This window comes from Convolutriloba macropyga, unplaced genomic scaffold, assembly GCF_964194025.1.
Source record: "Convolutriloba macropyga unplaced genomic scaffold, txConMacr16.3 SCAFFOLD_1613, whole genome shotgun sequence".
Lineage (NCBI taxonomy): Eukaryota > Metazoa > Xenacoelomorpha > Acoela > Convolutidae > Convolutriloba > Convolutriloba macropyga.
Genome location: NW_027451879.1, coordinates 12,550 through 32,509, shown reverse-complemented (window position 1 = coordinate 32,509; position 19,960 = coordinate 12,550). Strand labels below are relative to the sequence as shown.

The following is a 19,960-nucleotide window of genomic DNA, read 5'->3' as shown; positions in this document are numbered from 1 at the left end:
TTCAAGTCGATACCACAATCTTGTACCACAAAATGTTTGTCTTCTGTAAGTGCACAGAGCACTAGAAAAAGGACATCAGCCGTTCAAGGAAGAGTGTTATGTCTTAATGTGGCAATAGAAAATTTCTTTTCCCACATCTAGGAAGGACTGCTGATTTTTGAAATTTAAAAATAAAAATTTGCAAGGCAATCAAAAATTCAAGTTTGAATTTTTTCCTAAATACTTTTTATTAGTTTTATAAATTTTTAAAACTTTTATACTGCTGGTCCGTACATTAGATACTTAAACGATGGGGTTAATCGCGGGACCACATGTATAAAAAGAGATTTCAACCCCTAGTTCTACACTTGGTATATAGTTAAACATTAGAGAAAGTTAAATGCAAATATGAATTAATAAGTTATGTTAAACAGCATCAAATATGAACCGAGCAATAAGGGATGGAATAGTTAAAGTTATTAGGATTGAGATAGCACTAGTTTGCACAGGTTGAAATATTCTAAGTTACCTTGGAACTTAGACAGAATTTAAGAGATGTTATTTTATAACTTAGAGAAGTTAACTGAGCTTATCTGATTTCCAAAATCGTGCTAAGTTAATATTTTATGACTTAGAAATTTTTTAGTTAAGATTTTGTCACAAAAAATTCTAAGTTAAAATCTATCTCAAGTAAGCTGAGAATTAAGCAAGGGAGCAATACGGGAGTATGATTTAAATCAGAAGTTATCGGGGACCAAATTGTGCTGGTTGTTCAGAGTGCAAGCTCCTTTTATACTTGCGGACACGTGGTTCTCTAGTATACTATTGGATAAAGATAGCAGTTTCGATAGAGTTATCAAGGTTAAGTTGGTGTTCTCAAAGTGGCGTGACAATATCACGTCATTGTATTCTCAATTTGAGTTAGTGATCTTAAAAAAAGTAGTTTATTCAAAATTACTTAGTAATTTGTTCACACGGTTAAGTGGACTTTGCCCAATTCAGGTTTGTGCTTCACGCACTATAACGTAAATTCTCATAATAGCACTAAGATTATCAAATAGTGTTACTGAGTGTAGCACACTTCAGTACATCCCATCCCGGTCCATAGGTATTAAATCAAAACATCAAATTTTTTTCCCAGATCTAGGAAGGACTGCTGATTTTTGAAATTTAAAAATAAAAATTTGCAAAGCAATCAGAAGTTCAAGTTTGTATTTTTTCCTAAATACTTTTATTAGTTTTATAAGTTTTTAAAACTTCTTATTATCTTTTCACTCGCACAGAAATGCGTTTAATTTAAAATTTTTATATGGAATTTTATACGGTAAATTTAATTCACTGATTTAATGGAATTCATTATTTTTAAAACGTCTTATAAAAAGATCTTTTAGTAGAATCTCAAAAAAACTCATATATACTTGTAGAGTAATATCATGCTAAGTTCTAGAGATTTTTGTGAAAATTTTAAAATCTTAATCCCTGAGACAAAATTTGGGATTTTTTAAGTTAGTATTCTATCTCGAATGTTAGAAACGGATATAGTAACTTTGTTGAGTATAATTTGTCATAATATATTTTTTTTTCGTCAAATGCGAGAGCGCCCATCAAAGTCCCGTCAGAATACCCATCCCCACTTTCACTAAGTTGTATCAAGTACTGTATTGGTACCCTAATACAAGTTCTTCAGGTATTTATTAATAGCCGATCAAGCATCTCTAGTCAATCGGACTCCAGATAATTCGAGGATAGTTTTTTGGTTGTGATACATGCATTTAGTTGCTTCTTTTCAGCGACGTCCTCTCAGCAACATCGGGAGTCATACTAAGCTTGGCCGAGGCAGACTGAAACGTAAAAATCAATAATGAGATTTATATTTATCTCAGTTTTAGTTTTAAGTACTGGTGTGCTGGTCATTATCATTGCCCTACACTTTGAAATAAAATTTGATACGTTTTAATAAGACATGCTTGATCTGAACATCTCTCGACATTTTGAATCATATTGCCACAAACGTAAATACCAAGATTCCCTGGTAAAAGTTCATAAGGTTTTTTAAAAGATTTAGTGAACATAAATCAAAAAAATGTCTTCAGAGTATTTGAAAAATCTTTCTACAGCTTTTTATAGCCTTTGATATTGTTTGTTTTTTCTCATGCTGAAAAGAGTGACAGCAAGAAAAGAAATTAAATGTGGGACAAGAATGTTGTTGTTAGACATAAGTGAAAAAGAACTTATGTCTAACAACAACATAAGTGAAAAAGAACTTATGTCTTTGCAACGATAAAGAGAATTCGCCTTCTGCAGCTTACCATGTGCGTTGACTCCCAAAAATCTTGCCAATATCCTATTTTTGACGTAGCAAAATAACGGAAATCGTGCCAGAAATCCTAATAAGGAACAAGCTGAGAATTGCTGCTGACGCTAAGTATGTGCCAGTCCGCAATCTCCACAATGCGAACATAGAAACTGTAAGAATCCTAAGACGAATTAGAGACAAAGGGGATCTCAATGAGATAAATTTGAAGCTAAAAGAATCCCAAGAGTAAAATAAATTTGAAAAAAATTCTATGCATGAAAACAGGTGTACTAGAAGAAACGACGGAACATGAGGGTAAAAAACAGTTTCCTAGTACGAAGAAACGTAAATTAGTGGGGTTCTTAGTAAAAAAAAAATACAAAGCGAGATTGGTTTAAGAGTCGATTGTGTGGTTCAGCGAGCATCAATTAGATGGCTGAAAAAGATAACGATCCAGAGCTGTGAGATTGGAGCCAATGGTTGCGCGGAAAAATTTATTGAAAATAGAAAAAAAAGATAACTTTGGGGCTCATTCAAAGTTAGTGTGCGTTCTTGCGGTTCTTAATAATCGTATCAACAATCAATGGGCTTAGAAGCTGACTTATGAAAAGATTCGCAAATTCTTTCTACTATTGCTAGTAAGATGGCCTTGAGTCGCATAAGCTGTCAGTACAGAAAAAATTATACGGTGAAGCATCCTAATTAAGGCCAAAAAAAATTCATAACTCATCGGGGTTGATCATAGCTACTTGGTGCCATTTTTGATCAAAAATAGTGTGTTCATAAGTGAGTGCCTCAACTAGAGACATACAATAGGTACAAACTTTCGCAGAATGTGGCGTGTATCATGCCGTCCTCGCAGTCGAAGTCGTCGGTGCCTCGGATCTTGTTGTCTCCAATCTTTTTCTTCACGACACACCGCTCGTCGATCAAAAAGGGATCTGCAACAAACAAAAAGGAATTAAATCGTCAAACATAAACATTTTTAACAAAGCCCATGCGCAGACTTGACAAATAACGAAAAAAGTTGGAAACTGTTGCAGAAGTATTACAATTACTACTCAAGATTTTCTTAGATAGTCATAAAAACAAAAACAAACTTTAATCGATATCCACCAAATTTCAAACTGTTTGCCAATAATATCGTTGGACAATGATTCAAAGACTTTTTTTTCATACATGCTTATGAAAAACAACTTCTTGTTCCCTAATAGAAACGGAACACTAGTCCTAGTTTCGTACAATTTTTCTGGAGTTACCCGTATTCCTTGGTTTGTCATCTGGTTGTGGGCTGCGAGAACTGTTCCTCCAGAGTTCTTCATTCATCATCTCTTTGGGGCAGTCTATGTACACATCATAGTACTCAAAGGGGTCAATACGTGAAGGTCTCACGTCCTAAACAACATGAACAATTAGAACTGGCAATAATGACAATATGTTGGGACGAGGGAAAACCAACAAAGTGGACAAGAAAACATGACGCAAGACTCCAAATAAGAAACATTAACTTACAAATATACAAAATAGCGACTTGTTAATGAGTCAGTTTCTATGCTCTGGTATGTTTATCTGTGGTGGTGTTGGCTGCGTTTCACAGGCTGAGGTTTCAAGAAATCGGCATTGTCCCAGACGGAAGGTGTCCATGTTTAGAATCATCCAGACGGGCTTATTTCCAGACCTTCGAGCGTTCTCCAGACTTTCGTACGTTAACCAGACGCGTGTTCCGTCCTCACCAGAATAATTAAAGTGTGTTGAGTCTATTCCATAGTCTCTGAGCAGCCAAAGAAATGCTGATGAAAAATACCTACGAATGTGATTTTCGCGCGATGTTTTTTGTAGGATTGCACAATACCTGAATGGTAGGTCTGCAAATGGTCAAAGTTTTAAAATTTCCTAATGATTAAAAAAATGTTTGAATTATGACAATTAACTCAGGGGATTTGGAATGATAACGTGACTTAAACTTTACTTGGTGATAGTCGAGATCTCCAACGGGGAAAGCGGCTCTTTTGTATCCTAGCCAAATTCCATTGGGGAGAATAGTGTGTCCATTTTTGAAGTCACTCGCAAAATTCTGCACCAGATAATTCTCAATCGATTGCTAAAAATAAGCATACAAATAAAAAAAACATCAAGGAGCCAATAGCATACAAAAATAATTTTAGAATTTTAGGTCTTTTGGCGGATATGATATGAGGAAAAAAGACTAGACTAGGCGATAGCTGTTATTGTTGTTCCGACCCCACTTGGGGGGAGTAACTATACACTCAAACGTTTTTTTTGTTCACACAATTTTGGCCGATCTTTATATTCATCGTAGAGAAATGTGAGTGGTATCATTAAAAAGCTCATCCAGCGTAGAATTCGAAGTTAAAAAGATTTCTTTGAATTTCGTTTGTTTCGAGGAGATATCGAGGCTTAAATTTTCACGTCAACACGGGATATTCCGTTCACTTTTGCTCACTTTTAAAGTAATTTTTGCTCAATTAACATCTTTTCCATGAAAATTTTGATTCCAAATTACGTTTCACGCCACATAAAAAAATCAATTTTCCGTTCCTAACAGACGAAAGAAAGGCAATAAAAAGACTAGTTCTGGTCTCATAGGGAAGTTTACGATAAAAAATTCGAATTCTATTTCAGAGCTCATTTTTTTTAGAAAATTGTGCACATTTTTTTGTTTTTTTTTCGAGTCACTTAGAGACTAGTCACTTTTCATATCGAGGTTCCGTTAATGGGAAACAACATTTACAACCAAATGAAGCCCAATGAACAAAAAATTCGTTTCCAAGGGATCGCTCATGTTTTCTTTTTGGATTCGTATCTCAGTTTTCTTAATTTTCAATGAAATTTTGATTTTCTTACCAAATTTATGGAATCCTAAAATTCTTGACTAAAAGCTCAATAGGTTTCGTAATGAGCAATAAGTGAACTTATCTCGTGCTTTGAGTGGCCTGCTAATGGCTGTTAAGACTTTGAAAATAAATTTTTGAAAATTTTTTTTAATATTAACTAATCATAAACTTATTTTTGTGAATTGTAAGTCAGTATCAGTTTTTGCATGACCCCCATCTTCCTGACTGTAGCCAAAATTTTTCTCTTTAGCGCTTTTAGTTTGTAACTATTGGTTATATGAATTCAATGTCACAAGATTTCAATTTTTTTTATTTTTTGAACATTTCGCATTATTGGTTCTTTTGAAATCTTATCCTGTTATCCTAATATTAATGGCTCCCATTGTTTTAGCAAAGACGTTCAATAGATTATAGATAAAGTTTCCATAGAAAAATTCTTATGGTTAAAATGGCTTCAACACTTTCTTCCTGCACTTTTCTACAGATTTTTTGTTTCTGCCTTTTCGTTTTTTTTTTCGTAGTCATAAACTTTTTGAGATGCCTTACTGATTACCTATGCATGCAAAAATCCTTGTGCTCACATCGTGGCGAAACTGAAGATATTTATTGATTTCCGTTGAAAGCTATTGACCTTAATGGTAGTCAATTGAACTTTCATTGCTTCCGTTGAAAGCTATAGAATTTTATGACGTTGACATCACGGGTTTTCTCAAAAATTTTGTTATCTTAATGTTTTTTTTATCGCCGTATGACTTTTTGTGATGACATACCGATGATCTAGGGCTGAAAATATCATTGACTTCCCATCGAGGTAGAACTTTATGTGCGTGTTTATTCAATTCCATTGAAAACTTTTGAATTTAAAGTTTTTTATAATATTGGTCTTCTAAAAAAAACTGCGTGGTTTGATGATATTTATTTAAACTTGCTGTTTTTCAATTCATTTTGTAACAATAAAAACAACCCCTTTTGCTGTTAAAAAAACAATTGAAAATAAAAAAGATTTTACTGAAAAGTTCATACTATGAGAGCTTTGACACTTTTCTCGCCTAATTTTATTGAATTTGGTATTTTGCTTTTTTTATTCTTTAGGTAGCCGTAAAATGCTGACCGATTTCAATAACTTGTAATAGCCGACTAAATGAATGATGTTACCCGAAGCATTCAGTTTACAGCGAAGGGTCTTATAGTTTACGATATTTTACATTTTCAAAGTTTTTTTCAAACTTTTCAGTTTGTGTTGTTCTTTCGCCAACTTGTAGCTTATTCTCGTCAAAGAAAGGTCCCATTCAAGGCCTTGAATTCCAACATTTAACATGTCTACTGATATGATGTCGTATTTGACGTTTTGTTTGGTGGACAAGATGCGTTTTCATAAAAATTTTGTGAGTGGTGAATTTGTGTTTTTTTCTCTTCTTTTAACACATTCAGGTAATAACAGATCCCATTGTTTTTCAAATTTAGCCATAATAAACTTATTTATTCTTTCTGTATAATTTTAGCTGAATTAGTTTGAATAAATATTGAAAAAAACACATTATTCAGATAATAGCTAATGATTTTAATGGCTTCAATAATTTGTGTTATTGCAAACTGTTCGTATTTTTTTGAGATTTTCTGCTTTAGTGCGTTCCGATGGCTTAGTTTAACCAAAGACAGCTCCCATTCGTTTCATAATGGCTTTTATTTAAATTTATCAAAAAATTTTTTTAGGTTAAAAGTTTTTAAAACTTTTGAAATTATTTGATTTAATAAAATTTGATTGATTTTTGATTTTAACCTCATTTTTTCTTCTCTTTGTTGAATTGTTACTTAGTCTCATTAATGAAAACATCTATCTGTTGTATAGTTAGGAAAAGCTAAATTTGTGCAGTTGAGGTTTTATCTGATTTCATTTTGACGAAGTTACTAGGTGCTTTTAAATTTAGATATTGGGTTTCTGCCGTGCAATTTTTGTTTTTTTGCCTATTTTGTTATTTGTTGTTTTTTCTCGTAGTCTTTTCAATGGCAGATCTCGTGAGAGCTCTAATGAGGCATGGCATTATGTAATTCATTTAGTAGTTAGGTTTTGTAACAATTTTTTTAAACTCAAACATCTACTTTGGTAACTCTTCATTTGGTTGACAATTAAGTCAAAAATGTAGATGAGCTCGGGTCGGAACATCATGCGCGAACGCACATTAACGAGCCTCCTTATTGACATTGGGATCCAAATAATGTTCTGCTGCTAGAAATTTCAATGACTCGTTCTGGGTCCATCCAGCTGTGTTTGCTTTGTTTGATTTGCTATTGTAGCTTTATAGCTCTTTCTAAGTCAGCTAACTCGGTCCCTTGTTGACGATGATTGCGAGTCATCCAGAAACAAAAATCGCCCTGTCTGTGGCATGAAACAGGCATTTTTTCTGGCAACATTAAAACAACATAAATGAAAACAACAAAAATGTTTTTTTTTTAAGTTTTATTATGGTTTCTCAGTAACAGAGTAATTATAAAAAATATAATAAAACAAGCGATGACTGCTCTGTTTTTAACAGTTATTTTAAATTGTAAATACTTTATATATCATGATAATCACAACAGAATTAAAGATGAGCATTACTCACTAGTTGAGGGACAGTTCTTGGTCTGGCAAGAAATCCTCCCTGCAGAGTGCATTCTGTTAGTGCATCACAATATTTCACAAAGAAGTCATCAATGTGCACTCTATCAGATGACTCTTTGATCAACTTGTAACACTTGGCATCATCAGCACCTGAAAACAACATCAACATCTATTCCATATACCCAGGCTGGGAGTTGAAATTCCGGACAGGAATCGGTATGTCCAGGCCGTTCACCAGACTTTGTGGGTTTACGCTTCAACACTATAAAATTGCTGCGAAGTGTAAGAATATTGGTGTTGAGTACGGTGAAAAAAAAACAAAATTTGACTTCTAAGAACTGCAATTTCACCAAAATTTCATTGCTAAATTGACCGCAATCCTTGCAAATTCACCTCCTTCGCGACATTCACCACTAAACCTGCAGGCTCTTTGAGATAAAGTTTGTCCCCCATTAATTTTCGCAATTTATACATCATTTCGTGCTAAAACTGCAACCCAGGCGTTTTTGTACAGACTTTCTTGCATTCTTCTTGCTTCCAGACTAAGTAATTTTGAACGCAGCTGCAGAACTCACGGAGAGGGTGTTTTAGATCACCCTCCCCGTGATGTCATCTTCGGTATAAAAAAACATCGAATTTCCAAGTCTGACAAAATGTTAATAAATGGTTTCTAAGTATTGAAGGGGAGAATTAACGCAACAGCTATTTTTTTCGTTTTATGTTCATTTTATGATTGGCATTGGTTTTTTTTGGTGACCTTTGGTCACTTTTTTGCTTCTGAAATTTTTTACGTGCGAACAGCCACCATCGCAGCCGCCAGCCGACATTGTTCAGGTTGTTGTAAACCTGGAGCTAAGGTTAAACAGAGGTAATCTTCGCACAGACAGCTTCAAGGAGGGAGGGTATTGAGCTATGAATCGTTGGCATGTGAAGCTCAAATATTTCTCCTCAGCTATCAGAGACCTCTGCCTGTATCTCTTGAAATACAAAAATTACAACGCTGCAGAAAAAAGGAATGAATTAATTACCTGATATTGTAGTCCATCCATCGCGACATTCTGTTTGAGAGCCTAAAAAGCAGTGTAGAAAAAACTCCTTACCATAAACATATTGGTTCTTTTAAATCTTTTTTCATATCTAGAATCATGCACGAGCAGCCTCAGTGTGGTCATTATATTTAATTCACAATAAATAACGAATATGGTGATTTGTAATTTAAAATTTTTAACATGTAAGTATTTATCCTAGCGGTTATGCTTTTAATTTACTGTTTTCCTACGAAAAAAAAAGAAACCAATTGAACTCAAATAGCATTAGGAACTGTCCAGCCCCTACTGGTAAAACAAATCTTATTCATAAACTTCTGGCAACATATAGAATTAACCTTCATAGTATTTACTGTAATAAGCGTGGGCAAAAAGATTGATTATAGATATCATATCTCGCGGGGGACACTTTCGAACATGCTGATCATATGATCAGCATGTTCGAAAGTGTCCCCCGCGAGATATGATATCTATAATGGTGAGTTATAAAATGTCAAAGTTATAAAATTATTTGCAAAATAATGTGAGAATTTGCAAAAGTTTGCAGATTAATGTCAAATTTGCAAAACCTGTTTGCAAATATTTGCAGATATAATACATTATTTTACAAAGTTTGTAAATCAATTTGCAAAGTTTTGCAAATTTGACCTTGGGTTTGGACTAGGGATCTACATAATCTAAACAACGTTTAAAAAATAAACAGCCCATGAGCTGGTGAAGATGTCTAACTTACTGCCATGAGCAAATAACAGAAGTAAAAATGCAGTTACTGAGATTGGGTGCATCTTAATGATCCAAATTTTTCCTTTCCAAATCCACAAAAAATTGATAGTGCTTCCAAAAATGTTTGAGGATATTATGAAGTTGGTTTATATTATATCAGCTCGAACTTCCAATTGAAAGGCAGGGCTACATATGCTGCTCAGATTGACAGCTTTGAGGAAACAACTGTGGGTGTGAAATCTGGCGACGTGAACAAAAGATAATTTAGCTCATGATGAGAGCTGAAAATGAAGATCATGTTTGCATTATCTATTTTTTGCGTATCATCTAATCATGAATCGAGTTGATAAAAACTTCTTCACAAACTGTTTTTACAACGGGCCGATTTGGAAAATGTCAATTAGTGAAATAGAATACATCCAACATTGATATAGTTTCACAGTCTTTAAGTACAAATGTATTTGCTTTTTCGGGATGAAAATCTCAGACTTTTCTTAGGCAACTGTAACAAAAAGCTAGTAAGGCACAATAAAAAAGAAAGCATTTTATAATGGTTATAGAATATAATGAAAATTAATATTCTTCCTTCAGTTTTGAGATCTCTCACTGAGTCTTAAAATCGTTCCTTGATCTGGAAAAAAAGAGAAAAATTTAAGATGCTTCAGTTTCAATGTTATAAAAATTTTCTTCAGTTCTTTTCCATATAAAACAAAATTTATGTTTCAGAGAGCTCAATTCCAGTGAATTGATACAAGGAGGCTCGTTAATGTGCGTTTGCACATGGGGTTCCGACCCGGGCTCATCTACATTTTTAACTTAATTATCAACCAAATGAAGAGATAATCAAAAATAGAAATTTGAGTTAAATAAATTTTTGCATACCTAAACTACTAATTGAATTAAATAACGCTATGCCTCACTGCAGCGCTCAAACGATCTGCCATTAAAAAGACTGCGAGAAAAAAATAAACAAAAAAATCAGCAAAAACTAAAATTTCACAGCAGAAATTTAATATCTAAATATAAAAGCACCTAGTAACAACGTCAAATGCAATCAGATAAAACCTTAGCTTCACAGACTTACTTTTTCCTAACTACACGGCAGATGGGTTTTTTCCTTAATGGGACTAGGTAAAAAGCCGACGAACAGAAATAATGCGACAAAAATATAAAAAATCAGTTAACATTTTTAAAAACGTTTCATAATTTTAAATGTTCTAAAAAACCCTTACCCTTCAACGAAACAATTCTTGGTAGATTTACTGAAAAATCATTACCAAAGAACCTGGATTTGGATAGACTAAGCCAAAAAAACGAACTAAAGTTGTATAAAAAGCATTTATGTGAATTTTGTTTCTCTTATTTCAATTGTAATTTTTACTAAATCAGCTAAAGTTTTACTAAACGATAAAATCAGTTCATTTATTTGAAAATCATTGGGATCTGTTATTACGCGAATATGCTATAAAAAATCTGAAAAAGAATCACAAATATTGGTCACTTAAAACTTTTTTAAAAAAAGCATATCGTTCACCAAACATAAAAACAGTTACGATATGATATCAATGGACATGTTAAATTTTGAATTACATTGAACTGAATAGGACCTCTCAGTAATGAGAATAAGTTACAAGTTGTCTAGAACAACAAAAACCAAAAAGATTGAAAAATTTTTGAAAAAATTAAAACTATGCGCTATAAACTGACTGCTTCAAGCAACATCATTCATTCAAATTTCAATTTGAAACTTATGAGAACTCTCAACAATTTACGACTGCAAAACAAAGTTAAAAAAAAACAACAGTCAAAAACAGCAAAGTCAAAAAAAAATCAGAGAAAAAAGTGTCGGAGCCATCAAAAAATGAATTATCAGCAAAAGTTTTCTATATTCAACTATTTTCCTAGGAGCAAGATGATGCTTTTCTGTTTTTGAAAATATGACTTAAAAAATTAACAAATATGAACAAGTATATTAAAACCATGAAAAACAACACAATATCAGCGCCATTAGTTTCAATAGCTTTGAAAGGAAGTAAAAAAATACGCTAAACTATGCCTCGATGGGACGACTATGTTTTCTGTCATTCATGAATTATCAACAAGACTTCACAATAAATCTTATGACAATGAAAACAACAACAAATACAGGCAAAAGTCAAAAGTCCAATAGAAAAGTGCGAGAAGAAATTTTCGAAGCCATTTAAACCATAAGCTTTTCTCTGCGGTCTTTGGAGCAACATCTATTAACAAATGGGAGCTATCAGCGATACAATAATGTCTTAAGATTTCAAAAGGAACCAAAATAATGAAAAAATATCCAAAAAATAAGAAAAAGATTATGAAAACCCGTGGCATCAATGTCATAAAACCAAAAGTTAGAAGTCAAAATTGCTATCCAAACAAATTTTGTTTGCAGTAGAAAAAACTGACTATCATGATTACTCAAAATGGCTTACAGTTCAAAAATAATAAATTTGAGATCGGTTAATCTTCAAAAAAACTTGGAAAATATATTTTTATTGACTTAACAGCCATTAGCTGTCAACTCAAAGCACTAGATAAGTTCACTTAAGGCGCATTAGCAAGCCTATTCTACTTTTAGCAAACAAAGCTAGGCCAAAGGAAAACCAAAAACTTCTTCAAAATCTGTAAAATCTTCAAAAAAAATTCAAAATTTCATTGAAATTTTCGAAAACTCAGGGGAAAAGCTAAAAGAAAATAAGAACGATTCCTAGAAATCGGATTTCGTGTTCATTGGGCTTCATTTGAAGGTAAGTGAGGTCCGTTATTAGCGGAATACTGATATGGAAAGTGACTAGCGCATAAGTTACTTTAATCAAAACAAAAAAAATGCGAGAAGTTTTCCAAGAAACAGCTCTCAAATATAATTCCATTTTTTTCATAGAAAACAACCCATGAGACCAAAACTACCTTTTCTGTCGCCTTTCGTCTTTTAGGAATGCAAAATTGTTTCCCTTAGTAGCTTGATTTGTAATCTTGAGTTATTAGTTTTACAGAAAAAATCTTAATTTGAACGGAAATTATGAAAAAAAGTGAGCAAAATCATGCCAAATGTCTGTGTTCGCACACAAAATTTTAAAACTCCGTAACTCTTCGAAAAAAACGAAATTAAAAAAAAATTAATTTCGAATTCTACGCTGGACGAGCGTTTTAATGATACCGCTCGCACTTCTCTGAATATATCGATCAGCCAAAATTGTCTGAACAAATAAAACCCATTTGAGTATATAGTTCCTCCCCCCACAAGTGGGGTCGCAACAAAAATTCATTTATTTGGTAGAAAAGTATCTAAGTGCTAGTAATCAAATCAAAGATACACATACATGAATGTTTTTTCGCGTTAATTTTAAAGTCACATTTCATCTTGAGAATTGAAAAAAAAAATTAAGATGCTTAGACTTATCTTTTCAGAAAAACCTAAAGTTTTTTGAGTAAAAAGTTCCAATTCCATATTTAATTGAATAAAAACATAATTTTTGTCTCACAAGTAACCAATTTCTAGCAGGGAAAATCAAAATACTTCAAATTAAAACGATATGTCTTGTATTAATTTTTTATGTCCAAAAATGAACTGCAAGATACTGACAAAAAGACCGGCAAACATTTGTATTGCTTTACTGCCTTGCAGTTGCAATATATTTGCTTTTCTGGGACAAAAAATTGTAACAGTTTGCTTGGCATTTGTATCAAAAGCACATACGGCTCAGTGTAATGAAGAGCATTAACGGATATTGGTCGGATTTTTATTTTGATTTCATTATTTCCTATTTGAAAAGTTTTTATTGATTTGTAGAAAATACCATTTTACAATGCTTAAGTACATCTATTGGAAGAATTTATTTTGAGCTCTTTTTGTAATTAAAAAAGACAACTTTAGCATCAGAGTACTCGTTTTTATTAAAAATGATAAAACAACTGTTTGGCACACATGTAGCTTATAACTACCTGACATCAAAAGGTTAAAAATCCCATCATTTATCTTTTTTAAGTTCCGAAATTTTTTTTATCGTAGTTGAATAGAAAGCAACAGACATTTGTATTTGAAGTCTAATTATGAATCACTTCAGGAATTTGATTTCTAAATAGAAATCAACGAAAATTGCTGCTCAGATATAGAAAAAAAGAAATCTCCGCTGGATGTTTTTTGACTATTTTTCTAGAAGCTGAATGTTCAAAGATTTAAGCTGCTTAAGTTGTTCTGTTGAGGAGATTTTTTGCCTTAAATTTTGTCTTTCAGCAAAAGCTGTGGACAAAAAGTAGTGAAGTGGAAAACAGGAAACTACGTTTACAATTCTTTTTGTTGATCTGCTGTGAAAAAATTTATTGAGTAGCTTCTCATTTTAAAAAGAATTATGTCAGAGAACATAATTCGGCAGTTTGTTAAGTAAACTGCTAGCATTCCAATATACAATTTCGTATTATGCATCGAATCAACTCGACTGAATTGGTTAGATTTTGTAGGCAACAAAATTTGTTTGCTACACGATGTTTAGGTTAGCGTTTTTAGGAGTCGAATCTGAAGTTTTTTTTTCAGTTTTTTTGTGCAATTTACGACAGGTACATCGACAAAAATTTTTAGGTCAGAGCACTTTTTTCTAATGAATTTGAATTTTTTTACACAGAAGTAGCCACCTGCAAAAAATTACATCTAAAGTACGCATTTGTTAGTATCAATATGTGGCCAAGAGACCTAAACCAATAATTAGTGAAATAAAAGGCAAAAAACATTGCCTTATGGTGTTAAAATTGATCTGTTTAGACAAGATCATTGAGTTCTTTTACAGTAAAAAAAATTATTGATAAGTGCAGATTCTTTTTAACGATGCTAATTTTAATGTCAAATTCAAACAATGACATTAATATCTCAAACATAAGTTCATATAGAGCCTGCTACATTGTCCTATTTTGCTAAAACATTGTTATATACAATGTTTGTTTGATTAATCACATTTGTTGGTACCAAATTAAAGGTATTTCCGACGGAATCGACAGCGACTTAAGTAACATTTAATAGATTGAAAACATCTAAACGTACTCTTCTTTTAAATACTTAACATTCGAAATAAGAAAAAATCTTCAAAACAAAATTATTAAGCTGCAAAAATTGATCTCACTAGATGCCGCTAATTCATGAAGAAAATTTGCAAAACTGCTAATGCAAAATAAGAAGTTATTACCGCAATAAATTTGATCATTCAGAATTAAGGTTTGCTCACTGTTGAAAGTTAACCCATAATTTGCAAAACAGAACTCTTCATTAGTTCCTAATGGGGAATATGGAATTGAGTTTGCAATCTGAGCTATTATACATTGGTTTTTAACCTGTAAAAGTTTACAATCCTCCCGCCGAAGAGTTGGAAGAACGTTTTCAACCAGCCAACAAAAAGGAACAAAAAATGATAAGAGTTTTTGCGAAATGTTAAAACACAACACTTTTCAATGGAAAATTCTCGCCTTCTCTAAGTGAACTTGTTTTTTTCCAAACCTTTTCTTTAGTTTTTCCTAGGAAAGCTTATTTGACAAAAACAAGCACCAAACCAACCATTTTTTAAAAATAATTATAGTTAAAGGGCACAACGGAAAGAGGAAGATTTACATGAAATGACCAAGTAAACATTGAAGTAGACGAATTGAACGACCTTCTAACCTGGCCAGGAAAAGGGGATGTTGTGGTTGTTATTCTAATGTAAAAAAAAAACAAAAAAAAACAAAGGTCAATTCTTTTTTTCTTTCCAAAACAGTTACTAGTGAAGTGATCAAAAAAACACAGGTTCTAAAACACAAAAATTCGTGTGATAAAATAGGCCTCTCACTTCTTTTTCGAAACCTATCAAACCTGAGGAGTGTGACGCATTACAGTTAACCGGTGCATTGATGCAATTTTTTCCCGATTTTTTTCTAATTGGCTTGAATTATATCGGTACATAAAACTGATGAAACTGTGATCAATAATTAAAAACGCATATAAACACAAAAACTGTCCACAAAAACATTTCAGAACAATAACATAGAGAAAGTTAATAGGCTGCCTGTTGAAAAATAATATCATATCTTTGAAGCGAAAATGTCGAGCAACTTGTATATCTATCAAGAGCTTGCGTATCCAGTCTCACTCTTGAAGTTAGAAAAAATTTCGACGAAAAACTTTAAGCTTGTTTAAAAGTTTTTTTAAATGAGAGAATGCATTGAATTCAGTTATTTACAATCTATATCAACTATCTACCAGACGTGCGTGGAAAAAGCCAAGATGTGCTAATTGCCCAAGATACCAAAGTGTTCAGAACATTTGAGAAATCTGAATCAAAATAAGAATTGTGTAGAAAAGATGGAAAGAAAAAAATTAACTTTGAACAGCTAGAAGAGAAAAAGCATTTATAACTAAAAGTGTCAGTGAGGATATGGTTTTTCACTATCTGGTGAGATTGCGAGCAAATTATGAAACAACTTGTTTTTTTCTGTAGTAGCTTCATCAAAGTTTAGTACGATGGAAGAGCTCAACTCAATTTAAAACCTTTACTCAGAATTTTTAAACAGTACAAACAACTGCTCTATCAATATGGCGTCTTAATCTACAGAGTAGCAAATAGAAAAATAACTTAGCCATTACAAGTAGAGCTAAATTTTCTCTCGAAAATATACTTTGCTAAACCAAGTGGAGAAGTTAGAAGCATAAGAAATGAAAACCAGATAGAATCAGTTTGTGAACTACATCTTTACGAACTATCTAATTTGTTAGCGCGAGTACTTACACAGAATTATCAGAAAGAGACCGTAAAGTTTTTCCGCACACGAGAAGAATTGGAAAAGCCAATTTCAAGCGAACGAAGAATGAGGGAACTGGATTCGACATGTAAACTTACTGGAAACAACAGAAAAATAATCTTTGTGGGGTTCAAAATACTATACAATACATTTATTAAGTTAGATAAAAGAATAATTTAAAATTTATTAGAAAATGCTAAGCGTAAGACTAAAATGAACAAGTTTTTTCACAATTTTGGACAAAATTAGAATATAGTCTCTGATGATTTTTCAAAAATTTTTTGGTAGGAAATTAAGTTCTGTTTTTATCTGTCTTAATGATTAGAACCCGGCCTTTGGGGGCATCCCCCTTCAATAGAAATGGATTGAGTTTTGAAAAAAATTCTTCTTGTGACACAAGACCAGGCAGTGTATCTGCGACTTGGCTCTCAAGTCCTAATTAATGATTACCTTAAATTTAAAAACTTGTTAGGTAATGTTTAATAAGTTATTTTTTACAGTGAAAAAAAATTTTTGGGAGAGAGTTTTTCTCTTGAATGAAACTGATGAGTTGATTTCCTTTGCCATCGATGAGTCCAGAAATAAGGGACTCAAAGCAGTAAAGTATAAAACAAAACACTGTTTAAGAAGCTATTGCTAACCTGCTGTGGAAAAAGGCATAGAGCTCGTTTTCATTTCGTATTGTCAGGAAACTGAATTCTAAAGAAAAAATGTTTGCCAGAGAGAATGATAAACGCTAGCTTTCAAAGATGAAATGATTTTTTGGTCTGATTATGTGTCAAAAAACCGAACAACAGCTAATTAAATTTTAAAATTGCTATGGATTTTTTTGTCCTAAGTCACTCTTGATGATGCATTGTCAACTCTATTTCATTTTTTCGCTGAAAATTGCTAAATTAGTACATAATTTTAGATATTTTATATATGTATTAAAGTTTTTTTATATTTTAGTCAACCCAGCAGAAGCAATTGTCCTACTCGAAACAATGAAACTTGTAAACTTGTATTTTTAAAGAACTCTATGGGACGTTGGTTCGTCAATACCCACATCTTGTACCGCAATAATAGTTGAGTATATTCTGAATTGTTTTGGCTACATTGTTGAATTTATTTGCGTTTTTCTTATTATGTATCACAAAAGAAGATAAAAGGTAAATAATTGAGCTAGGCAAAAAATTTCGTAACACGTTGCTTAGCTTACAGTTTTTGTGCGAAAAAAAAATTCATCAATTTTTTTCAACAAAAAAAATGTGTCCTGATAACAAAAAACAGACCAAGTTAATTTATTTGGTCTCATACTATCTATTTGCTAGCGTTCAAACTTCAAATGCGCATCTATTATTCCTAAATTGAGCCAAAAAATCATTCTATCAAGAATCCAAACAGGGAAATGAACGAACATTGGCTACAATGCTCAGAGCAATGTGTTGTGAGTGATATTTTAACTGATTTAGTAGAAGTAATTTCTTAACGTCAGTGCACTTATTTCCCAAGAAAACGGTGAATTACTATTAATATGATGATTTTTGTCGCAAAATTAGCTGGCTGCAAAAAATTAATCCTGATAAACGCTTCTATTATTTTCAGTATGCGTTCAAAAAATCTAGAATTAAAACAGTGAATAAAAAAGCAAAAAACATTGTTATAAAATGACTAAATTGACTTGTTAGCAAAAATAATGAGTTCATTTAATAAAAAATTATGGAAAGTACTGATATTATAGTTGAAGAGACTAGGTTTATTTTTCATCAATTAATTTTAGTTTTCAGAAGAAAATAATTAAGTAATCTGGGCTAGTTAATCAAGACTTATATATTGCTATCAAGTTTGATAGCAGATATTAACAACAATACCTATACTTCGTGTTCATTACTCATTGTTTTTTTGGATAACTTTTGCTGAAAATTTTTTTTTCAAACTGTACCAGTAAGATCTCATAAATAATTTCCCATTGATCATCGATCAGCACCGAATTAGATTTACTTCCATCGGAATCGACTGCGACTTACGTAGCAGATAATATGATTAATTTTATCTATGGGCAGTCTACTTTTTAACATGGAAAATTGGGAACAATCTATGATATGATTAAGTTAAGTACACGTACAAATTTGGTATCACTAGATGTTTTTTACGATTGAAGTCAGCTTGCACAACTGATATTTCAAAATATGTACCAATTAACTAATTAAATTTTGATACCTAACTAGCTCATCACGTGCCCAATGTCCAAAAAAGCAAATTTCTGTAAATTTTCGAATCGAGTGACAAAAACGAGTTCCACTTTTTATACGAATCAGATACTCTTTTTGACTCAAGCTTTCACATTTTTCCAAGCTTTCACGTTAACACCAAAAACGCGCTCTGCAAAATGTGGAGCTCGTATATCCAGTTTTGAATCACATTTGAACTAAATTAGCCTAGTTTCACTCCTTTTCAAAAACGCTTACACCTCTAATCTTAAAAATGCGCCCTGAGAAAGCCCCACAAGTCGAGTACGCATGCTCGAAATTTCGAGCAATGGTCATGTAATGTTGAACTTTGTTTTATTAAACTTGTAGAGGTCTAAAACGGTCAAGCTGAAGTGTTAAGTAGTGATTAATTAAATAGCCTACGAAAAAACGGCATGCCGACAGACAAAGAAGGAATAAAAAATTGATCAGATGTTTCTCAAAATTACAACTCAAGGCGAGTAGATTCTAAAAGTTTTATAACACCTTTTCAGTAGAAGATTCTTGCGTTATCGCTCAAGTATAACACACAAATTATTTGAACGTACCATTGGAAAGTAGTTTGAAAGTTAAAGTTTCTTCTTTTCAATTCATTTCGAAACGAATTTGTTTCTATTTTTAGACTCACGTTTTGTTTCCAACATCTCTGCTTCAAACTTCTGCTTCTTTATTTCTGTAATTCAAAACTGATTTCAAATTAATTATAAGTTTGTCTTGTCATGCTTTGAAAAACTATCTGTTTAAAAATAACTTGAACATGATTATACAAATTTTAGCTTCTATGGATCAAAATGTGATGACCGAATGATTAAAGAATGTTTTCTGAAAATAAAAGAAAGAGTTGTTTTTTAAAGTCCAAGTCAACACACATAATGCCGAATTTAGTCGTTTTCTGTTTCTAAGTGGTCAAAGTGGTCAAAAGTGTCAAACAACTGCAACACAAGTGGCCTCAACTTTCCATCTCTTGTCTAAATTCACCTCAATTTCTCTTAAAAACATTTTATAATCACAAAAAGACTCTTACATCGTTATATTGGTATTATTTTTTCATCAATGCATCAACAAAAGCTAATTTGAACGAGAATTTTAAAAAGTTCATTTTATTTGTCATCTCTATTGGTTCAATTAACCTTGAGAAATACAAAAAAAAATCTTTCAAAATTTTTTATAAATTTAATTCTTCACAACCATAAAAAAAACCCTAGCACCTGAAAATCAATCTCAACTAATGGAAAAGCAATTAAATGAAGGGTCATACAAACATAGAATTTTGGAAGAAAGCACGATATATGAATCGGTACACGTCTTTTGTTCGAACAGATGTGGTAATGACGTGATTTTTACTAATCCAAACAACAATATCTATTTTGAACTGACATGTTCGGGGCAAATTCATTTTATAAAAAGTTGCCCGAACTTTTTTCTCTTTGAAACAAAAAAGACTT

At 32.3% G+C, this 19,960-nt stretch overlaps 1 protein-coding gene across 2 annotated transcripts; it reads right to left on the bottom strand.

Moving 5' to 3' along the window:
* Positions 1-1,539: 1,539 nt before the first annotated feature.
* LOC142357025 (uncharacterized) lies at positions 1,540-19,244 on the bottom strand. Of its 2 annotated transcripts, none has more exons than XM_075408745.1 (7): positions 19,144-19,244; positions 8,761-8,802; positions 7,734-7,882; positions 4,245-4,376; positions 3,535-3,670; positions 3,100-3,216; positions 1,540-1,820 (listed from the first exon to the last, which is right to left on the bottom strand). In XM_075408745.1, the coding sequence occupies exons 1-7, from the start codon at positions 19,157-19,159 to the stop codon at positions 1,801-1,803; spliced, it is 612 nt and encodes a 203-aa protein (XP_075264860.1). In that variant the 5' UTR covers positions 19,160-19,244; the 3' UTR covers positions 1,540-1,800. The 2 variants fall into 2 exon arrangements, with proteins under 2 accessions (XP_075264860.1, XP_075264859.1); XM_075408744.1 differs by lacking the exon at positions 19,144-19,244 and adding an exon at positions 9,512-9,658.
* Between the last annotated feature and the right edge of the window lie 716 nt (positions 19,245-19,960).